The 16,897-nt window shown below is 35.1% G+C and overlaps 1 protein-coding gene across 2 annotated transcripts; it reads left to right on the top strand.

The window, feature by feature from the left end:
- Positions 1 to 1,971: 1,971 nt before the first annotated feature.
- LOC120781403 (zinc finger protein swm) lies at positions 1,972 to 12,888 on the top strand. 2 transcript variants are annotated; one of them, XM_040113615.1, is made up of 6 exons: positions 1,972 to 2,142; positions 2,330 to 2,529; positions 2,590 to 2,953; positions 3,019 to 5,496; positions 6,238 to 6,366; positions 12,346 to 12,888. In XM_040113615.1, the coding sequence occupies exons 2-6, from the start codon at positions 2,471 to 2,473 to the stop codon at positions 12,583 to 12,585; spliced, it is 3,270 nt and encodes a 1,089-aa protein (XP_039969549.1). In that variant the 5' UTR covers positions 1,972 to 2,142; positions 2,330 to 2,470; the 3' UTR covers positions 12,586 to 12,888. The 2 variants fall into 2 exon arrangements, with proteins under 2 accessions (XP_039969549.1, XP_039969550.1); XM_040113616.1 differs by having other exon boundaries at positions 1,972 to 2,529.
- Positions 12,889 to 16,897: the final 4,009 nt, after the last annotated feature.

Raw genomic sequence — 16,897 nt, forward strand, 5'->3', positions numbered from 1 at the left:
ATTTCATTATTCAGAGATGTTTTACACTTGAATGAAAATAAATATGTCGATAACAAATATTAAATTTTCTATAACATAGTCAAAAACATAATTATCAATGAAAATAAAAATATATGTTGACTTTGTTTCATAATATTTACGAAATTTATGTAAAATTGATTTATTTTTAACCTTTTCGTGTTTGAGTTGCTTACAAAATATGAAGAAACGACAATCGATTAATATCTATGATGATCTCTATTCAGTATATTCAAAATGGCAGACAAGAGTTCTTTTTAGTTTTGTGACCTGCTAACTACCAGGTCTCAATATTTTGAGACTAACGCTAGAGACTGTTTAGTGAATAGTAACTAGTCTCAAATTGAGACTTTGCCTCAAAATGTCTCAAATAGAGACTAGAGACTGGTTACAGAATCCCGCTATAAGTCGTTCGGACCGACAATGTGTATTTTCAATAAGTTTTGACTGACAGCTATCAATAGGGCGATTCTCTTGCTCTTGCAAGATTGCACGATGACACAAAATGCAAAAGGCCAAGAGAGCACCCATTGCAGGATATAGTGATATTTATTTGTGTGTGATTGTTGTTGTGCCGTTGCACCAAGAGGAAAATTCTGCAATTCGTGCACCGTGCAAGGTTTTGCAAGAGCAAGAGAATCTCCCTAATATGACAATATAGTGGCAGCTGTATTTGTATATGGAATGTAAACAAATATCAAGTGACAATTTAGAGCCGGCAAGATATACCTTCCAATAAAATCGATTAAACTAGAGCAGGCACCGATTATAATGAGTGGAATGTAAGTCTTCAAGTATTTTTTAGCGAAAACTGGTTTTCAATAGGGGAATTCGCTTGCTCTTGCAAAACCCTTGCACGATACACGAGTTGTACATTTTTCCACCTAATGCAACGGCACAACAACAAACATACGCAGAAAAATATTTGAACCAAAACCCAAGTTTATTTTCGTGCAGTGACACGTAAAAAAATAATTGCAACCCTGTGCTAGCTGTCATTTTACCTAAATACATATTTTGACGTTAAATTATTGAGGAAGGTAAATTTTAAATAGATTTCTATTTAAATTATAAAGATTTTTTACAGGTTTTTTGCTAAGAATGAACGCAGAAGTTGTGCCAATTCAAAATAGGAATGCACAATAGTCATTTACAATAAATTGACCGGATCATCCGTTCATATATCGCAGTATTCTGCAATGGGTGCTCTCGTGCCCTTGTATATTTCGATATAGGATTTTGGCAATCTGCAATCTTGCAAGAACAAGAGAATCCCTCTAATGTGTTTTCGTTTGACAGATTTTACATAGACGAAAACACAAGTTTTGGGGCGAAAATCAGTTTTTCCAACAAAAACATGCTTTCATTCTCGGTCCGAACATAGTATAAGATATTTTTAAATACATGCACATTGAAGTACATCTAAATTTTTCATTTATTGTGCATTTTTAAAGAAAATAAATGTACTTTAAATAACTAAAGTTTCAATAGATTTGTGACTTTACATTTATTACAAATATTAGTGTTGGCACATTTTGTGTAGTGAAAAAAGAAAAAAAAATATGTCTATATTCTTTATTATTATTTAGTGCTGAAAGAATTTCGACCCAAAAGAACTCTGAACACCCCAGTGTTGGACCGTCCAGGGTTTTTTTTTTTGAAGCGAGGCCGAAGTCGACATGAAAGAACTCTGAACACCCCAGTGTTGGACTAACCAGAGTTATTTATTTGAAGCGCGGCCAATTCATCACAAAATTATATTACGTATCTCTATCTATGTTTTTTAAATTATATATGATAGAATTTTTGAACTTTAAATGCAAATATCTCGCAAACACGAAATCGCAAAGTAAAACACATTGTGTAACAGTGTGTTTATGTGTTAAACGTTAAATATCGAATCAGTGCTGTCAGCTCATGTATCGACTATATTCGTTCGCTTAGTAAGTGTCCAACGAGAGTATCTATATTTGGAAGGAATTTGTATAAATTTTTTTTGCTAAAATATTGAAAATTGTTCACAACGGGACGTATAGGGTTATAACTGAAAGCTGTGAAATCAGAAAATTAAACATCTTCAGAAATTGTGTTCTACGAGTGGAATTTTCTGTATTATCGCATATGGTAACTTAATAACGAGTAGTAAAATCCAGAAATTTTTCACTCGTTGATTGGTGCACGCAAAAGTTATGATCTTAATAATATGACGAGTATTCGCATATGCGTATAAAACTGCTACCCTACAAAGGATTAACATTTCAAAGTTCAATTATATCTAGTGTTCTAATGTTGAATTTGTTTTGGTTTTTAGAAAAAAGCTGATTGGGAATCTTGAAGAGAATATATAATATAAAAGTTTATAGCCGAATTGTATATGTAGTGTATTTTAAAAATCACATCAAAACAAGGCAAAGTTATTAATTTATGAAAAACACTGAGAAATATTATTAAGATGATCGTAAAAAATCAGGAAGCTCTGAAAAGCTGGCTTGTTGTCGTATTGGAACCTTTGTAAGTATGAGTACTTATTACAGAGAAAACCGTTCTTATATTGTTACTTTTTTATTATAGATGTGATGCGGATTCTTCTGCCCTTGCCCGCTATGTGTTGGCGTTGCTTAAGAAAGATAAACCAGAAAAAGAATTAAAAAAATTAATGATAGAACAACTTGATGTTTTCCTTGGTGAGGAAACACAACCTTTTGTAGAGAGGCTATTTAGTGCCATTAACACTGAGGATTATTTTACTGATATCTTGCTGCCCTCACCGAAATTAAGTAGTGGAAATTTTGTTCGGGAAGAAGTCGCTCCCGATATTAATGATACCAGAAAAGTATCTATTGAAGGAGCAAACATTACAGAACCTCCATTGAAAATTGATAACCTGCCGAATACCGTTTGTGCCGAGAAAGTTCAAACTCCACCAATAGATGACGTAAGTTCGAAATTTGCGAAGAATATTATTTGCATTTTTCACAAATCCTTTTTGTTTTTTTATAGAATAAAGAAAAAGAATTACTCGGCAGTAGTACCGTATCTGCTAATTTAAAATCTGATACAATGAGCCAAATTGTTCATTACCCTACTGCAATTAAAAGTGAAACGCCACCATCTATTCCTACACACTATTCTCAAGCTGGATCTAACAGTCATCACGTTCGCAGTGCAAGTCCTCCTCCGAGGACTATTGCTGACAAAGAGAATCAACCGCGAGAGAGCCGTCGTCGTCGTGCTTCCCTTCGATCCCGTTCGCGATCACGTTCTCGATCACGATCTAATGAAAGACATTCGCGCCGAAGTCGTTCTCGTGATCGCCGAATAAATGAGCGTGAAAAAATGCAACGTCAATTTCGCAATAAATCTCCACCAACAATAGACTTACGGCATGTAGGATCTCATGAGCGTAGGCGAGGTGCTGGCGGTAGTGGAACGGAACGTAGACGTATTGGTAACAGTAGCAACATGACAGGTTCAGACGAAAGATCACCCCGTTTTATAGGAAACGGTGGAGAGGGTGTTGGTCGTAAAAACCGACTGAACCGGTCAAATTCACGCAGCCGTTCACCTTCTCTTGAACGTGGAGGCAGAAATAAGGGATCACCGAATGTATCACGAATCGTTCGCGGGTCACCTGATCGTCATGCTAATCATACACATTTACAACATGAATCAGAAAAGCGGCAACGATGCCGTGATTTTGATGAAAAAGGTTACTGCGTTCGGGGAGAAACATGCCCTTGGGACCATGGGATTAATCCCGTTGTATTTGAAGATATTAATAATGCCGGCTTAATTGGAATGTCCCTTCCGGAATATAACCCAGATGCACCTGATTTATGGATGAGATCTTCTGAGTCAATGGTTTCTTCTAACCCGCTATTGACAGGTGGATCCACAGTAAGTGGTACTGTTAATACCTCAGGTATTAATCCTTTCACTGGTGTAGCGAGGTCAGGAGGAATAATGCCGGTTTCTGGAGTTGTAGCAGCCGTTGGGTTTCCTCCACTTGGAACTATTGCGGATAAACAAAACAACCCTGGTTCAATTGCGGCAGACTACACTGGAAATACCAACGCTGGCTCCGGTTTTAGGGTTGCTACCCCGATGCTTTCTTTCCCTTTCAATTCTTCAGCCGTTTCAGCTCCACTGCAACGAGAATTAATTCCAATTCCTGTTGTTGATGCAGGCAATCCTGGATCGGGTGGAGATATAAGTCAAATGGCACAGTGTAAGCGTCGTTTTGATTTAGAAGACTCGGTGGCTATTGCTGAAGGGCCCGTCAAACGTAAGCTTCCACTTAACAGTCGTCTTGGTCCGCGTTTACCAAGTATACAAAGTAACTGTTCTCTGGAGTTACGAAAGATTCCACGCGGCATGAATACAATCGCACATCTTAATAATCACTTTGCTAAATTTGGCAAAATTGTAAATATACAAATTTCTTATGATGGTGATCCCGAAGCAGCTATTGTAACGTTTTCAACACATGCCGAAGCAAATGTTGCATACCGTAGTACAGAAGCTGTGCTTAACAATCGCTTTATAAAAGTATTTTGGCACAGTCAAGATACAAATACATTAATAAATGATATGGCCCCTATGACAATGGGTAATACACGAAAAAATAGTCAATATCATTTAAATAACGTCCCAGCTGTTCCAACTCCGGCAGCTGATTCAGCTAAAACACCGAATGAAAATATTGCAAATCCGAGTATTACTTCGTCGGGAAGCATACCTGCATGTGATACATCGAACGCAACAAACGTTAACACTCCTCTAGCTGCCGCTCATGTACCGGCAACATCTTTGCGATTAAAAAATAACGTATCACGTAGTCACAACTCTGGTTCAACAAATGCCATAATACGTAAGAAACAAGAAGAGCAAGCTAAAGCTGTTGTACAACTCGCCAATGGACTACGGAAAAGGAAACAGGAACTATTACAAAGTTATGTAAAACAGATGAAATCTGCTTTGGAAATAGTAGAACGTTGCGAACCAAATGACCCCCAACGAACTAAAACCCTTGACACTATAAAAGTCTTGCAAGAAACTATTGATAAATTACGTAAGGAGATTGCCACAGAACAAGAACAAATCCAAGCACAAATTCAAAACCAGCACCCAATTCCACCAAAAAAAACGAAAGAGCAACAAAAGAAAGAATTGCTGGATATAGAATTGGAACTAATAGCTCAACAACAGGAGGGAAATGATACTACCGCCATACAAAAGCGCATTGAAGAACTGCAGCGCAGTCTTGGGGTCGTTCCTGGTAGTGCAGCCGTTGGTGTTGTATCCTCTCACCCGTTACCAATAGGGAGCAAAGTTCCTCACTTCCCCTCTGGAAGAACAAATCCCCGATCTCGTCCATCATTTCCTGAGGGATCTACGCGCGTTGACCGCAGACCAAAAACGATAGTGGTTACTGGTTTTACTAGTGAGGAGGCGGATTTCGTGTTAGGCCACTTTAAGGTAATTTAAAAAATTCCAGATTTTCACTTAAGGTGTTTTATAAAGTTATATTCTGAAAAAATTAAATAAATAACATTTTTTTTTTGTTTTATATTACACTGTTGATACTTTTATATATGATTAAAGTTCTGAAATTTAATTCATCAGTGAAAAAAGAACCCGTTTGTTAGCACTACAGCTATTGTGCCGATACACTTTTTGTCTTACAACCTTTGCGGTGAGCATGATTTTGATAAAAAAAATAAAAAAAAAACAGTTTTATTTAGTTTATATCATATCACTGTACTTGAACGAAGGACGCAAGTAGTGATGATTTTACTGAAAAGATCGATTTTTGTGGGTCTAAAAATTGTTTTTTCATTCCAAAAAAAACTTATTTCAAATAATAAATCCTTCGTTTAAGTATGAGATTTTGTAGTTTTCAAGTAGCCAATAAAAATTAGATCGATAAGTCATATGATTTATGAGAAACCTTGCTCACCGCAACGGTACTTTTTAAAAAGCATCATTTTGAGATAATCGCGATAGGGGGCACATGGGAAAAGCTCGCTGTTTACAGCTGTAACATTGGATATATCTTTAAATGCTTTACTTTAAGAAAATGCAATAATAAATATCGATTTTTCCAACCCACACAAGTGCATATAACCCCTTAAGAACAAGTAGTAGTTTTTAATGTTAACTATATAATGAAACTGAACCTTTTGGAAGTAAAGTAAGAAATTACTGTTAACATTTTAGCATTTTGGAGAAATAACTAAACACGATGTGGATAAAGAAATACCCCAACTAATATTATCCTATGCTACACGAATAAATGCGGAGCAGGCTGTATTACGTGGAAAAGTTTTCAAAGATAAACGACTGCAGGTAAGAGTTGTAACATAACTTTGTAACTACCAAATTCTTAATTTCTCCCTAAACTTTGAAATTATTTGTTTTGGTTTCAAAATAATGCAGAAATATGTAAGAAAATAAGAAAATACGCTTTGAGTCAATGGAATATGTTAATATAAAATGAAAAGGCGAAAATACAATACAACACAAATACCTTCGTAAAAGAATTATATGTGAAATACATCAACCTGAATTTAAAGTATCAAAAAGAAAATATATTTCGATGGCTTAAATAAAACTGGCTTTATATGATGTAGTAATCAAAAACAAAATCCCAATTATATATTACTTAAATTCCATAGAAAATAATTATATGTGCAAAATAGAAAACTTCTTAAAATTCATATCCAATATTATTTTAGTTTACAACAAATATGCATTTCTAATGAAATAAGCAGAGAAGAAATGAATTAGTTAAAAACCAAAAAAAGAAAACATAACGCATGTACTCATGTACTGCGAAAAAACAGCATGTTAGTCAGTCAGTGGTGGTCAAGGTGCAAAAAAGACAAAATGTATAATTCAAAAACTTGTTGAATGGGCGCCATCGCATCTTAAAAGACTCTGACGCTAGACTTATGATATCGAAAATGAGGAAATATAAGCTTTTAACACCAAAAGAGGCTTCTATGGAAATTATTAAAAATGTTAGTCGGTGGACAGCTAGAAGAGCACTTGGAAGAATCGGAAATGTCGCATCTGTGAAAAAAATTAAACCAGCTCTATCGGAGAAAAATAGTAAGGCTCGGTTGAAATTTGCAAGGGAACATAAAAACTGGACTGTAGGTGACAGGAAACGTGTTATCTGGTCGGACGAATCTAAGTTTAACCGTTTTCAGTCGGATGGAAAGCAATATTGTTGGCGCAGGCCCGGCGGGAAACTTCAAAGACATCATGTAAAACAAACCGTGAAGCATGGAGGAGGAAATATAATGGTTTGGGGGTGCTTTATGTGGTGGCACTTTGGACCATTGCTTAAGATTGATGGCATAATGCAAAAAGAAAACTATTTACATATTTTGCAAACCTATCTTCCCAATTTTTTGGAAAATAGTATTACCCCGGAAAGGAAATAACTTTTCAACAAGATGGGGACTCCAAGCACACTGCGAAAATTTGTTCGCGAATGGCTGGGACCAGACATTTAAGTTGATGAAGTGGCCAGCTCAAAGCCTCGACCTCAATCCAATTGAGAACTTATGGTCAACTGTGAAACGACTGCTCGGGCAGTACCAATTTGCTCTATTCAATCTTGACGAACTTTGGAAGCGAGTTGAAGTAGAGTGGAATCAAATTCCAAAAGAAATGGTACGGAATCTGGTTGAGAGTATGCCAAATCGCATAAAAAATGTTATAGATAATAAGGGCCTTTGGGCAAAATATTAATAATATATCAATTTTCTCTTTTTTCATAAAGGGTGCAAAACTGAGTACATGCGTTATGTTTTTGTTTTTGGTTCTTCACTAATACATTTCTTCTCTGCTTATTTCATTAGAAACGCATATTTGTTGTAAACTAAATACATCTTCTTGGAAAAAAAAGTTTTTTTTCATTTACTTCATGCGTTAAGGTTTTATGAGCGTTCAAACACGAAAATGTTGAGCGTGGAATCACCTTTGCTCCCCACTGTACCCCAAAGGTCATTTATGGGGTTACTCAAAGCTGGGCAATCCAATTATTGGATATTCCGGGACTGAAAAAATTCTTTTGTAGCGTGAGACACATTAATGGGGGTGTTGTTTTGCTAAAATATCCAGCTTTCGTTATGAAAATTCTCAGCAAAAGAATTCGTTATGAAAATTCTCAGCAAAAGAAATGAGCTCACTATCCAGTAGATCAATGTATACTTCGGAGTTTGCTTTAGTCGGTAAAAAAAACATATGAGATTTGCCTTTAGAGCTAAAGGCAGCCCATCCATACCATTAAAGATCCCCCACCATGGTTTTTTATAGCAAGTCTCTCTTGGATGTCGTGTATCTCACGGCGGAGCTAGTTTTGATTCAAACTTAAGGCCCATTTCATGCTTCATAATTTGCTGAACACGCTATCTAATGATTGGTAGGCCTAATTATACTTTCATTTTCCTACAACTCATGCCTTCGCTAATTGCTAAGTGATCTCTTGGTCCGCTTATCAACTGTTGATAACCGACCAGTACGCTTTATGACACCAGAATCTGGTGATTGCGGGACCTATGGAGTTATTTTTAATTCCATAACAACCATTCACGTACAAGATAAGACATGTGTTTTAAGTTGTTATCCTGATGTAAATAGAAGTGGCTGCTATTAACAACTGATTTAAGCACACTTAGAATTTGAATTATTTTGTTAAAATGTTCAGATACATGAATTTATTCATTTTTTACTAATAATGTCCAAATGTCCAACTGTCCAACTCCAGATGCAACTATATAATCCCAAACCATAACATTACCCCTACCGTGCTTTACCGTTAGAAATACATTTTTTTCTTGCGACTCTTCATTGATGTTTCTCCACACTTTTCGCGATCCATTCGGACCAAATATGTTAAATTTTGATTCGTTGGTGAACACAATATTTTCCAAAAATCAATACGGTTTGTTTAAGCAAAAGTTGGTCTTTTCTTTTTATTAACCTTACTTATCTATGGCTTAGAACGTGCGATTAGTATATGAAAACCAGCATTATTCAACACATTACTTACTGTTTGGGGATTTATTTTTTTTGTATACATTTCAAAAGTGGATAAGCATAGCTATCTGAACATTTTAAGAAAAAAAAAGTTAATTTTAAGCGTGCTTAAATCAGCTGTTAATAGCAGCCACTTCTATTTACAACACGATAACGGCTTAAAACACATGTCTTATTTTGTACATGAATGGTTGTTATGGAATTAAAAACAAGAAAAATTGTTTACTTGTTGCACCGAAGCTAATATACCCTTCACAGGTACATTTCTTTTAGTAACTATGTGTCCAGTTTATTTGGAAGTTAAATGCTATAGTAATCCGATTTGAACAATTTTTTCCGATATTACATTATTTTTATGAACAATAACTCAAATCAAATTTCGTGAAGATACCTCATCAAATGCGAAAGTTTTCCATACAAGCCCTTGATTCCGATCATTTAGTTTGTATGGCAGCTATATGCTATAGTAATCCGATCTGAACAATTTTTTCCGATATTACATTATTTCTATGAACAATAACTCATACCAAATTTCGTGAAGATACCACGTCAAATGCAAAAGTTTTCCCGACAAGAGCTTGATTCCGATAGATCAGTTTGTATGACAGCTACATATATGTTATAGTGGTCCGATATCGGCAGTTCCGACAAATGAGCAGCTTCTTGAAGAAAAAATGACGTTTATAAAATTTTAAAACGATATCTTAAAAACTGAGGGACTAGTTCGTATATATACAGACAGACAGACGGACGGACAGACAGACAGACGGACATGGCTAAATCGACTCAGTTCAACATTCTGATCATTTATATATATGTGACAAACTTAATATATCCTGTTCAGGGTATAAAAATAACTCCATAGGTCCCACAATCACCAGATTCTGGTGTCATAAAGCATACTGGTCGGTTACCGAGTTACAGCTCATTTTGTGACGCGCCGACAAAACCGTTTCGCAGCCGGTGACAACTTTAAACTCGTTTTTCTCATAACTACTTTTCTAGAAACGGTGTGCATCATATCTCAAGTTTATAGTATCGCACTATGAAGAGCTTTCGAAAGATTTTTTTTTTATTTTTAAAAAATTCCGAACCACAAAAAACGGAAAATACGAAACTTTTTTTTTCAAATCTCCACCATTTAATAAATTTTTTTTTCAAAAACGTTTCGTAGTGCCTTAACTATACTTTTACTTTTCACGGATTTCGCATAAATTTTCATTTTAGGTCACGGAAAGAATTTATATCCTGCACACCAGGACAAGCCATTGTTTCATCAGTCTTTACTTCGCCAACCTGCAGTTTTTTTAAATTTATTTTTTTTTTTTATATTTTTATGTTTTGTATTCTTAGAATACCAATAAAAAGCATGTAAAAAAATGGATAGTCAAAATAATTTTTAATTTTTTTTATCGCACCAAAGAAAATACCTAAAATTCGGGCTTCTAAACCAGAATACCCCCTTAAACTCCATGCAGAGAAGGTCGGAGAGATAGCCGTTTACCTTTGAACACATGCCATCGATTCCATTTCCCTACATCAATATCGTTTTTGCTAAAATGTTACAACTAAGCGAAAAACATCAAGATAAGGAAAAAATTTAAAAGGTCATAAAAAAAAACTGAGACATACGAACGCCAAACCCTTTGAGGGTTTTACTATACTGACCTAGTACCATCACCCTGACTTGGAATTTCTCACCCCCCAGACAATAATCCCAAAAATGTTCCACAGTGTTATCAGCGTACGAAGTTATGGAAACTCCCTCTGGTGGCTGTGGGAGTTTCGAGATATAGAAGTTAAACAATAGCGAGGAGAGGACACCACCTTGCGGAACCCCTTGTTTAATTCTTCTCAGTTTAGAACTTTCTCCTGGACGGAGCGTAGTTTGTTCTATGCAATAGCGTTGTTTGACAAGTCTAACGCTGCGAGGATCGTTCTCTCACAGGGTGGTTTCTGGTTAAGGCCACGAACTATCTGAACGTTTATGACGCTAAGTGTTGTGGTGGTACCGTGCAACCATGTCTGTCTGTATGTATGTACTACTGGGAGCAAAAAATAGTAAGACTTTTAATTTTGTTTTCGCGCGAAAACCCATGGAATATCGGATTCAGTGAAAACTATTTTCAAAGATCGTTTGAGCGTAAGAAAAGTGAAAGTGCGGTTGGTTCCAAAAACACTAAATTTTTTTTCGGAAAACAGCGTCGCGTTAAGACCGTGAAATAATATTTTCTGACGACCAGGATGTCATGAAACGTATATAAGTGGCGAAGAGTCTTGGATATATGCTTACGACCTGGAAACAGATGATTTATTGAAGAATATCGTGGAAAAAGTGAAGAAGCCGAAAAAACCACGTCATAGCAGGTCAAAAATCTAAGTTGTGTTGACCGTTTTCTTCAATTATCGAGGTGTGGTGCACTACGAATTAATTCCGATCGGCCAAACCGTCAACAAGGCATACTATCATCCCGCAACCATCGTATTCGCTTGATTTATCTCCGTGTGATTTCTGAAACCGTTTTGAGTCGATTGAAGACATTAAACGTTACGCTACGCGAATTGAAGGCTATATCGGAAATTGACTGTTTTGAAAATTAGAAAAAACGTTGGCACAAGTGTATTGGGAACGTTATAGATTTTAAAGAATAAAAAAACAATTTCAAATTATGAACAAAGTATTACTATTTTTTGCTTATAGCAGTATGCGAACTAGTTCCACATTTGATAAGAAATTTTACACGTCTTGTTCTCACAAAGAAGCCGTTTTTTGTCAGAATCACTATGGCATATACATAGCTGTCATACAAACTGAACAATGAGAATGATACCCTGGTATGGATTTTTTTACGAGATATCTTCACGAGATTTAGCATTTAGATTAAGGTCATGGTACAATCTGCGAAAAATTGTTCAAATGGGGCCACTACAGCGTATAGCTGTCATATAAACCGATCGATCAAAATCCATACAATAACTGCCCCGATCTCAGCAATTTTTTTGCAGAATGTACCATTACCTAAACCTTGTTGAATTGAAAAGTTTTTTACAACGGACCACCGTAGCATAAAGCTTCCAATAAACTGACCGCTCAAAAACAAGTTCTTGTATTGAAACTTTTGTATTTGTGCAGAGTATTATAGGATGGACGCAACTGAAGTTAAAACCGAAGTGTTGATTTTTTTTTATCTAATAATGACTCGTTATTTAAATATCACGCTCCTATTGAGATATATGTATGAATGCTTATTAAACATAAATGTTTTTAACATTTAGATAACCTGGGCACCGGTCATATCAACATCATCGGTAACTACGGGAGTTTTGACAACTGATAAGATGTACAAACCAGATGAAAAGTTAAGTAGTCATGATTCAATAAAATCAGCCGCATCTCAAATTAGTAATGATAAACAGAGTAATGATTCTGAAGTCGGGGGAGAAACATTGCCGGAATTGCGGCTTGAGGATGAAGAGGAAGATGAGGAATCTGAAGATAGATCATGGCGACGCTGATCGCAAAACAGTGCGAAGTCTATAGTACGATGTTGGTTTAGTGTTTATTTTGGTTAAAATTATGGGCATGTGTCATAGCACATAATAGTAACTAGAAAATTTAGTGCATAATTTGTTTGCATGAATTATGGTAACTACTGATATATTTATTTTGTAACATGCATCCTGGTGTAGTGAAGAAAAAATATGTAATACACTGAAGTGCCATTAGTGTTATATTTTGTCTTCACTAATCATCAGCATTGAATAATATGAACGAAGCAAAAAATTAGCAATGGGCATATGTATAAAAAAGTTTATATATACAAGTGCTGCTTTAACATTTAACTATCATATTACTAGAAATCTTGTAATACTTATTAAAGTTAAATAAAAAGAAAATGCGGTAGTGATAGAATAAAAAGATCTATAATATTTGTGTATTTTTTTAAGTGAGATTCGCATATATACCGCAAATGTACCAACTAAACTTTACTGTTACTAGATTTCTTGTAATTTACTATCTCTTATGAAATTAGTTAAGATTCTTATGTTGAATTAAAAAACGTCTGAAAATAAAATATTAAATTAAAAAAGTGTACAAAATCCTTTTAATATAAATATCTATAAATAATAAAAATGGTATCTTAAATCTTTTTATTAAATTCATTATAATGAAGATACAAATCAGGTGCACATATTTATTATATAATCATAACAAAATATTGGGTAGTCGAAAAAGTCGACGAGCTATTCAAACACGGCGGCGAAGAACTGATGAGCATTCGTCAGCTTCTTTGTAAAATATGGTCGGACGAAAGCATGCCCAATGGTTGGAATTTAAGTGAACTCTGCCCAACCCACAAAAAGGGAGACCTTACAATCTGCGCCAACTAACATATCATTATCCAACATAAGTCTCCTAAATATCGCATATAGGGTTCTATCGAGCGTATTGCGTGAAAGATTAAAGTCCTCCGTAAACAAACTGATTGAACCTTATCAGTGTGGCTTTAGACCTGGAAAATCAACAATCACCATGCGCTAAATCTTGAAAAAGAACCGGGAAAAGATAATCGACAACCACCACCTCTCCGTCGATTTCAAAGCTGCTTATGACAGCGCGAAAAGGTACTGCCTTTATGCCGCGATGTCTGAATTTAGTGTCCCCGCAAAACTAATACGGTTGTGTAAATTGACGTTAAGCAATACCAAAAGCTCCGTCAGGATCGGAAAGGACCTGTCCGAGCCATTTGAAATCAAACGAGACTTCAGACAAGGCGAATCCCTATGGTGCGACATATTCAATCGCATTCGATGGAATGATGAAATGTACGACGACATTGACATATTTCAGCGAATTTAAGAGACAGCGGCTGTGCTGGCTAGATCGTGTCGACCGTATGGACGAAAACACTCCAGCTCTGAAAGTATTCGACGCAATACTCGCCGGGGGAAACAGAGGAAGACCTCCACTCCGTTGGAAAGAACAGGTGGAGAAGGACCTGTCTTCCCTTGGAATTTCCAATTGGAGCCACGTTTCAAAAAGAAGAAACAACTGGCGCGCTGTTGTAGAAGAAGATAAATGACAAATACCAAAATAAATTAAAATAAATGCAAAGGTGGGAAATTCTTTTAACAAAGTACAAAGAATTTGATTCGAGTGCTACGATAGACGTTGTGAAAAATCGTATTAATGGCATGAAGAATTTCTATTCACGTGAGCTCTCCAAAATAAAAAAAAAAACACTAGATCTGGTGCTGGCTGTGAAGATGATGTTGAAAACGTGGTGAGTAATGTTTATTATTTAGAATATATTTATTATCATGGGTGCTGTGGAATGCAAGACAGAATTGCTTAGCTGTCAGAATTGCAAACCAATTCTGATTATCAATGGTGTCACTGAATCTGATTGGATTTTCATCTTTTCGAACATATGCAAAACCAATATTCGAACCAGCTGTTTACTAATGTGACAAAACTTGCAAATTAATACATTTGGAAGCAATCCTATTAAAGTTTTTAATGAGTTCCGAATTAAAGAAAGATTTTAAAAGATAACATATGTACATATGTATATCGAATGAATAAAGACGCATTTGGGTGTTAAATTGCGTTTATTACGTTTATTAAATATTATTTAAGGGAGGAGAATCTTCAAAAAAATTTAATTTTTTTTGCTTAAATCTCTTTAAAAGGTATGGGCAGAAGCGAAGACTTTGACGCGCGATTTCTCAGTTTTTCATTTTTACGATTTTTGGGACAAAGTTTATTATCTTTGGCATTAAATTATCTTCTATTTAAACTAAAAAAAACTAAGAAAAGTTAAGTTTGAACATATGCTTTGGCCACTTTTGTTTCAAATTTTAAAATTTTTTGAAATTTTCCTAGTTTAACTTGAACATAAGTTATTAACAAATTTGAATCTTTTTGAATTTTTTGTTTTCGATAGAAATTGCGAAATGCATCCTACCCGCCGTCCGACAAATGCACATGCGAGACGCATCGAGCAATTGCTTCCCTAGGCAGAATATCAAAGAATTCGTATCCAAAAAATTTTCGGATGATGTTTAAATATATAACTATGAACCCTAGAAATTTCGCTTTAATAAATTAGTTCTTTCCCTCCCAAAAAAAAACTCAAAAAAATCGATTTTTTAAGCCTCTAAAGCGGGCCCCCTTCTTAAATATCCGCATTTTTTTGTTTTTCAAAACTCAATAATTAAAACATTACGTGTTTTATTCTTATGTTTTCTCCTATAAAAATAAAGATAAATTAATTCGTAACAATAAAATAACTTGATTTCTTAACTTGCATTTCAAATCTGTGTGCGATTATCTTCTTGCTTTGTTTCTGACAGCAAAAGCGATAAAATTGGTTTCCGTGACACGCAAAACCGATACAAATTCTGTTTCGAATATCAAACCAATAATGTCTGAATTCATGACACCTACTGCCTTTATTGATCGGTTTCAATTCTGATTCCGACAACTATCGGATTCCACAACACCCCTGAGTGACCGAGCGATATATGAGCGCTTGGGCAGAAAGCGAAAAACTTGACTTGGTTTTTCATTTTTACGATTTTTCTTAATTGGCGGGCAGGATTGAAAAAAACTAAACGTATGGAATTGGGACAAAGTTTATTATCTTTTATTTAAACTAAAAAAATTAGGAAAATTTAAGTTCGAATATATGTTTAAGTGTTAAGTTTTGGTCAAAGACCACTTTTTAAAAAAATTTAGAACTTTTATTTTTTGAAATTTTCCTAGTATATCTTGAACATATAATAAGTTATTAACAAATATGAATCTCTTTAAATTTTTTGTTTAAGACAGAAATTGCGACCTGCATATTTTCCGCCGTCCGACAAATGCACATGCGAGATGCATCGGGCAATCGCTTCCCTGTGGCGGAATATCAAAGAATTCCTATCCAAACCCGAGAGGGGTTGCACTTCGGGAGTGCAGGCAGAAGTGAAAACTTGAACTTATATTTTTATTGTGTTCTCTGTCTCACATACCCAAGAATATGAAGACATAAATATATGTATGCATGCCCATGATGATACTCCCAACCACAGTTTTGTGATATTTTTATGCTTCAATTTTTGCTTTGAACCAGGCAATCGCAATGTATGCAGATATGTATACTTTTGCGTTTGCAGTCGGCATTTCCATATTGGCATGCAAGCATAATTATGATAATGATTACAATTTTGTATGAATGCGTGAATAGTAATATTTATAGCCAATTTGGACTTGCATATTTAATCATTTTATTTGATTTTTACATAATATACTATACTAATAAATATTTTTGTATTATGTTTCTTAGTAATAGAAATTGAATTTATCACAACAATATATAAATATATCGTCTATCATATTAATCTTATTATCTGCTCTTATGATTGCATGTATACGCATGTGCGCATTCAAAAATTCAAATCATGATTTTATCACTTATCAATATATTACATGTGCGCGGATTGATCTGCATGTTCATATACATTCATTTATACTTATATGTACATATATTTGTATACACTTCCGAACAAATAATGCACAAGCATACAAACATACATATGCGTACACATGTGAATATGTCACCAACAAAAAATTGAAACATTGTTTCACAAAAACAATTGTCTCAAATAACAGAAGCATCACAAGTCAATATGGCAGCCAAATTGGCGAAGGACAAATGTAGTAAATTTTACAATAAAAACGATTTCATTCATAAACGCAGGCGCAAATTCCACAAGCGACCTCGCTTCATTCATAAAAACAGACGCCGTAACATCTCCCCGAGCATGCCTTTGCTAACAA

Source organism: Bactrocera tryoni, unplaced genomic scaffold (genome assembly GCF_016617805.1).
Source record: "Bactrocera tryoni isolate S06 unplaced genomic scaffold, CSIRO_BtryS06_freeze2 scaffold_7, whole genome shotgun sequence".
NCBI classification, from domain to species: Eukaryota; Metazoa; Arthropoda; class Insecta; order Diptera; family Tephritidae; genus Bactrocera; species Bactrocera tryoni.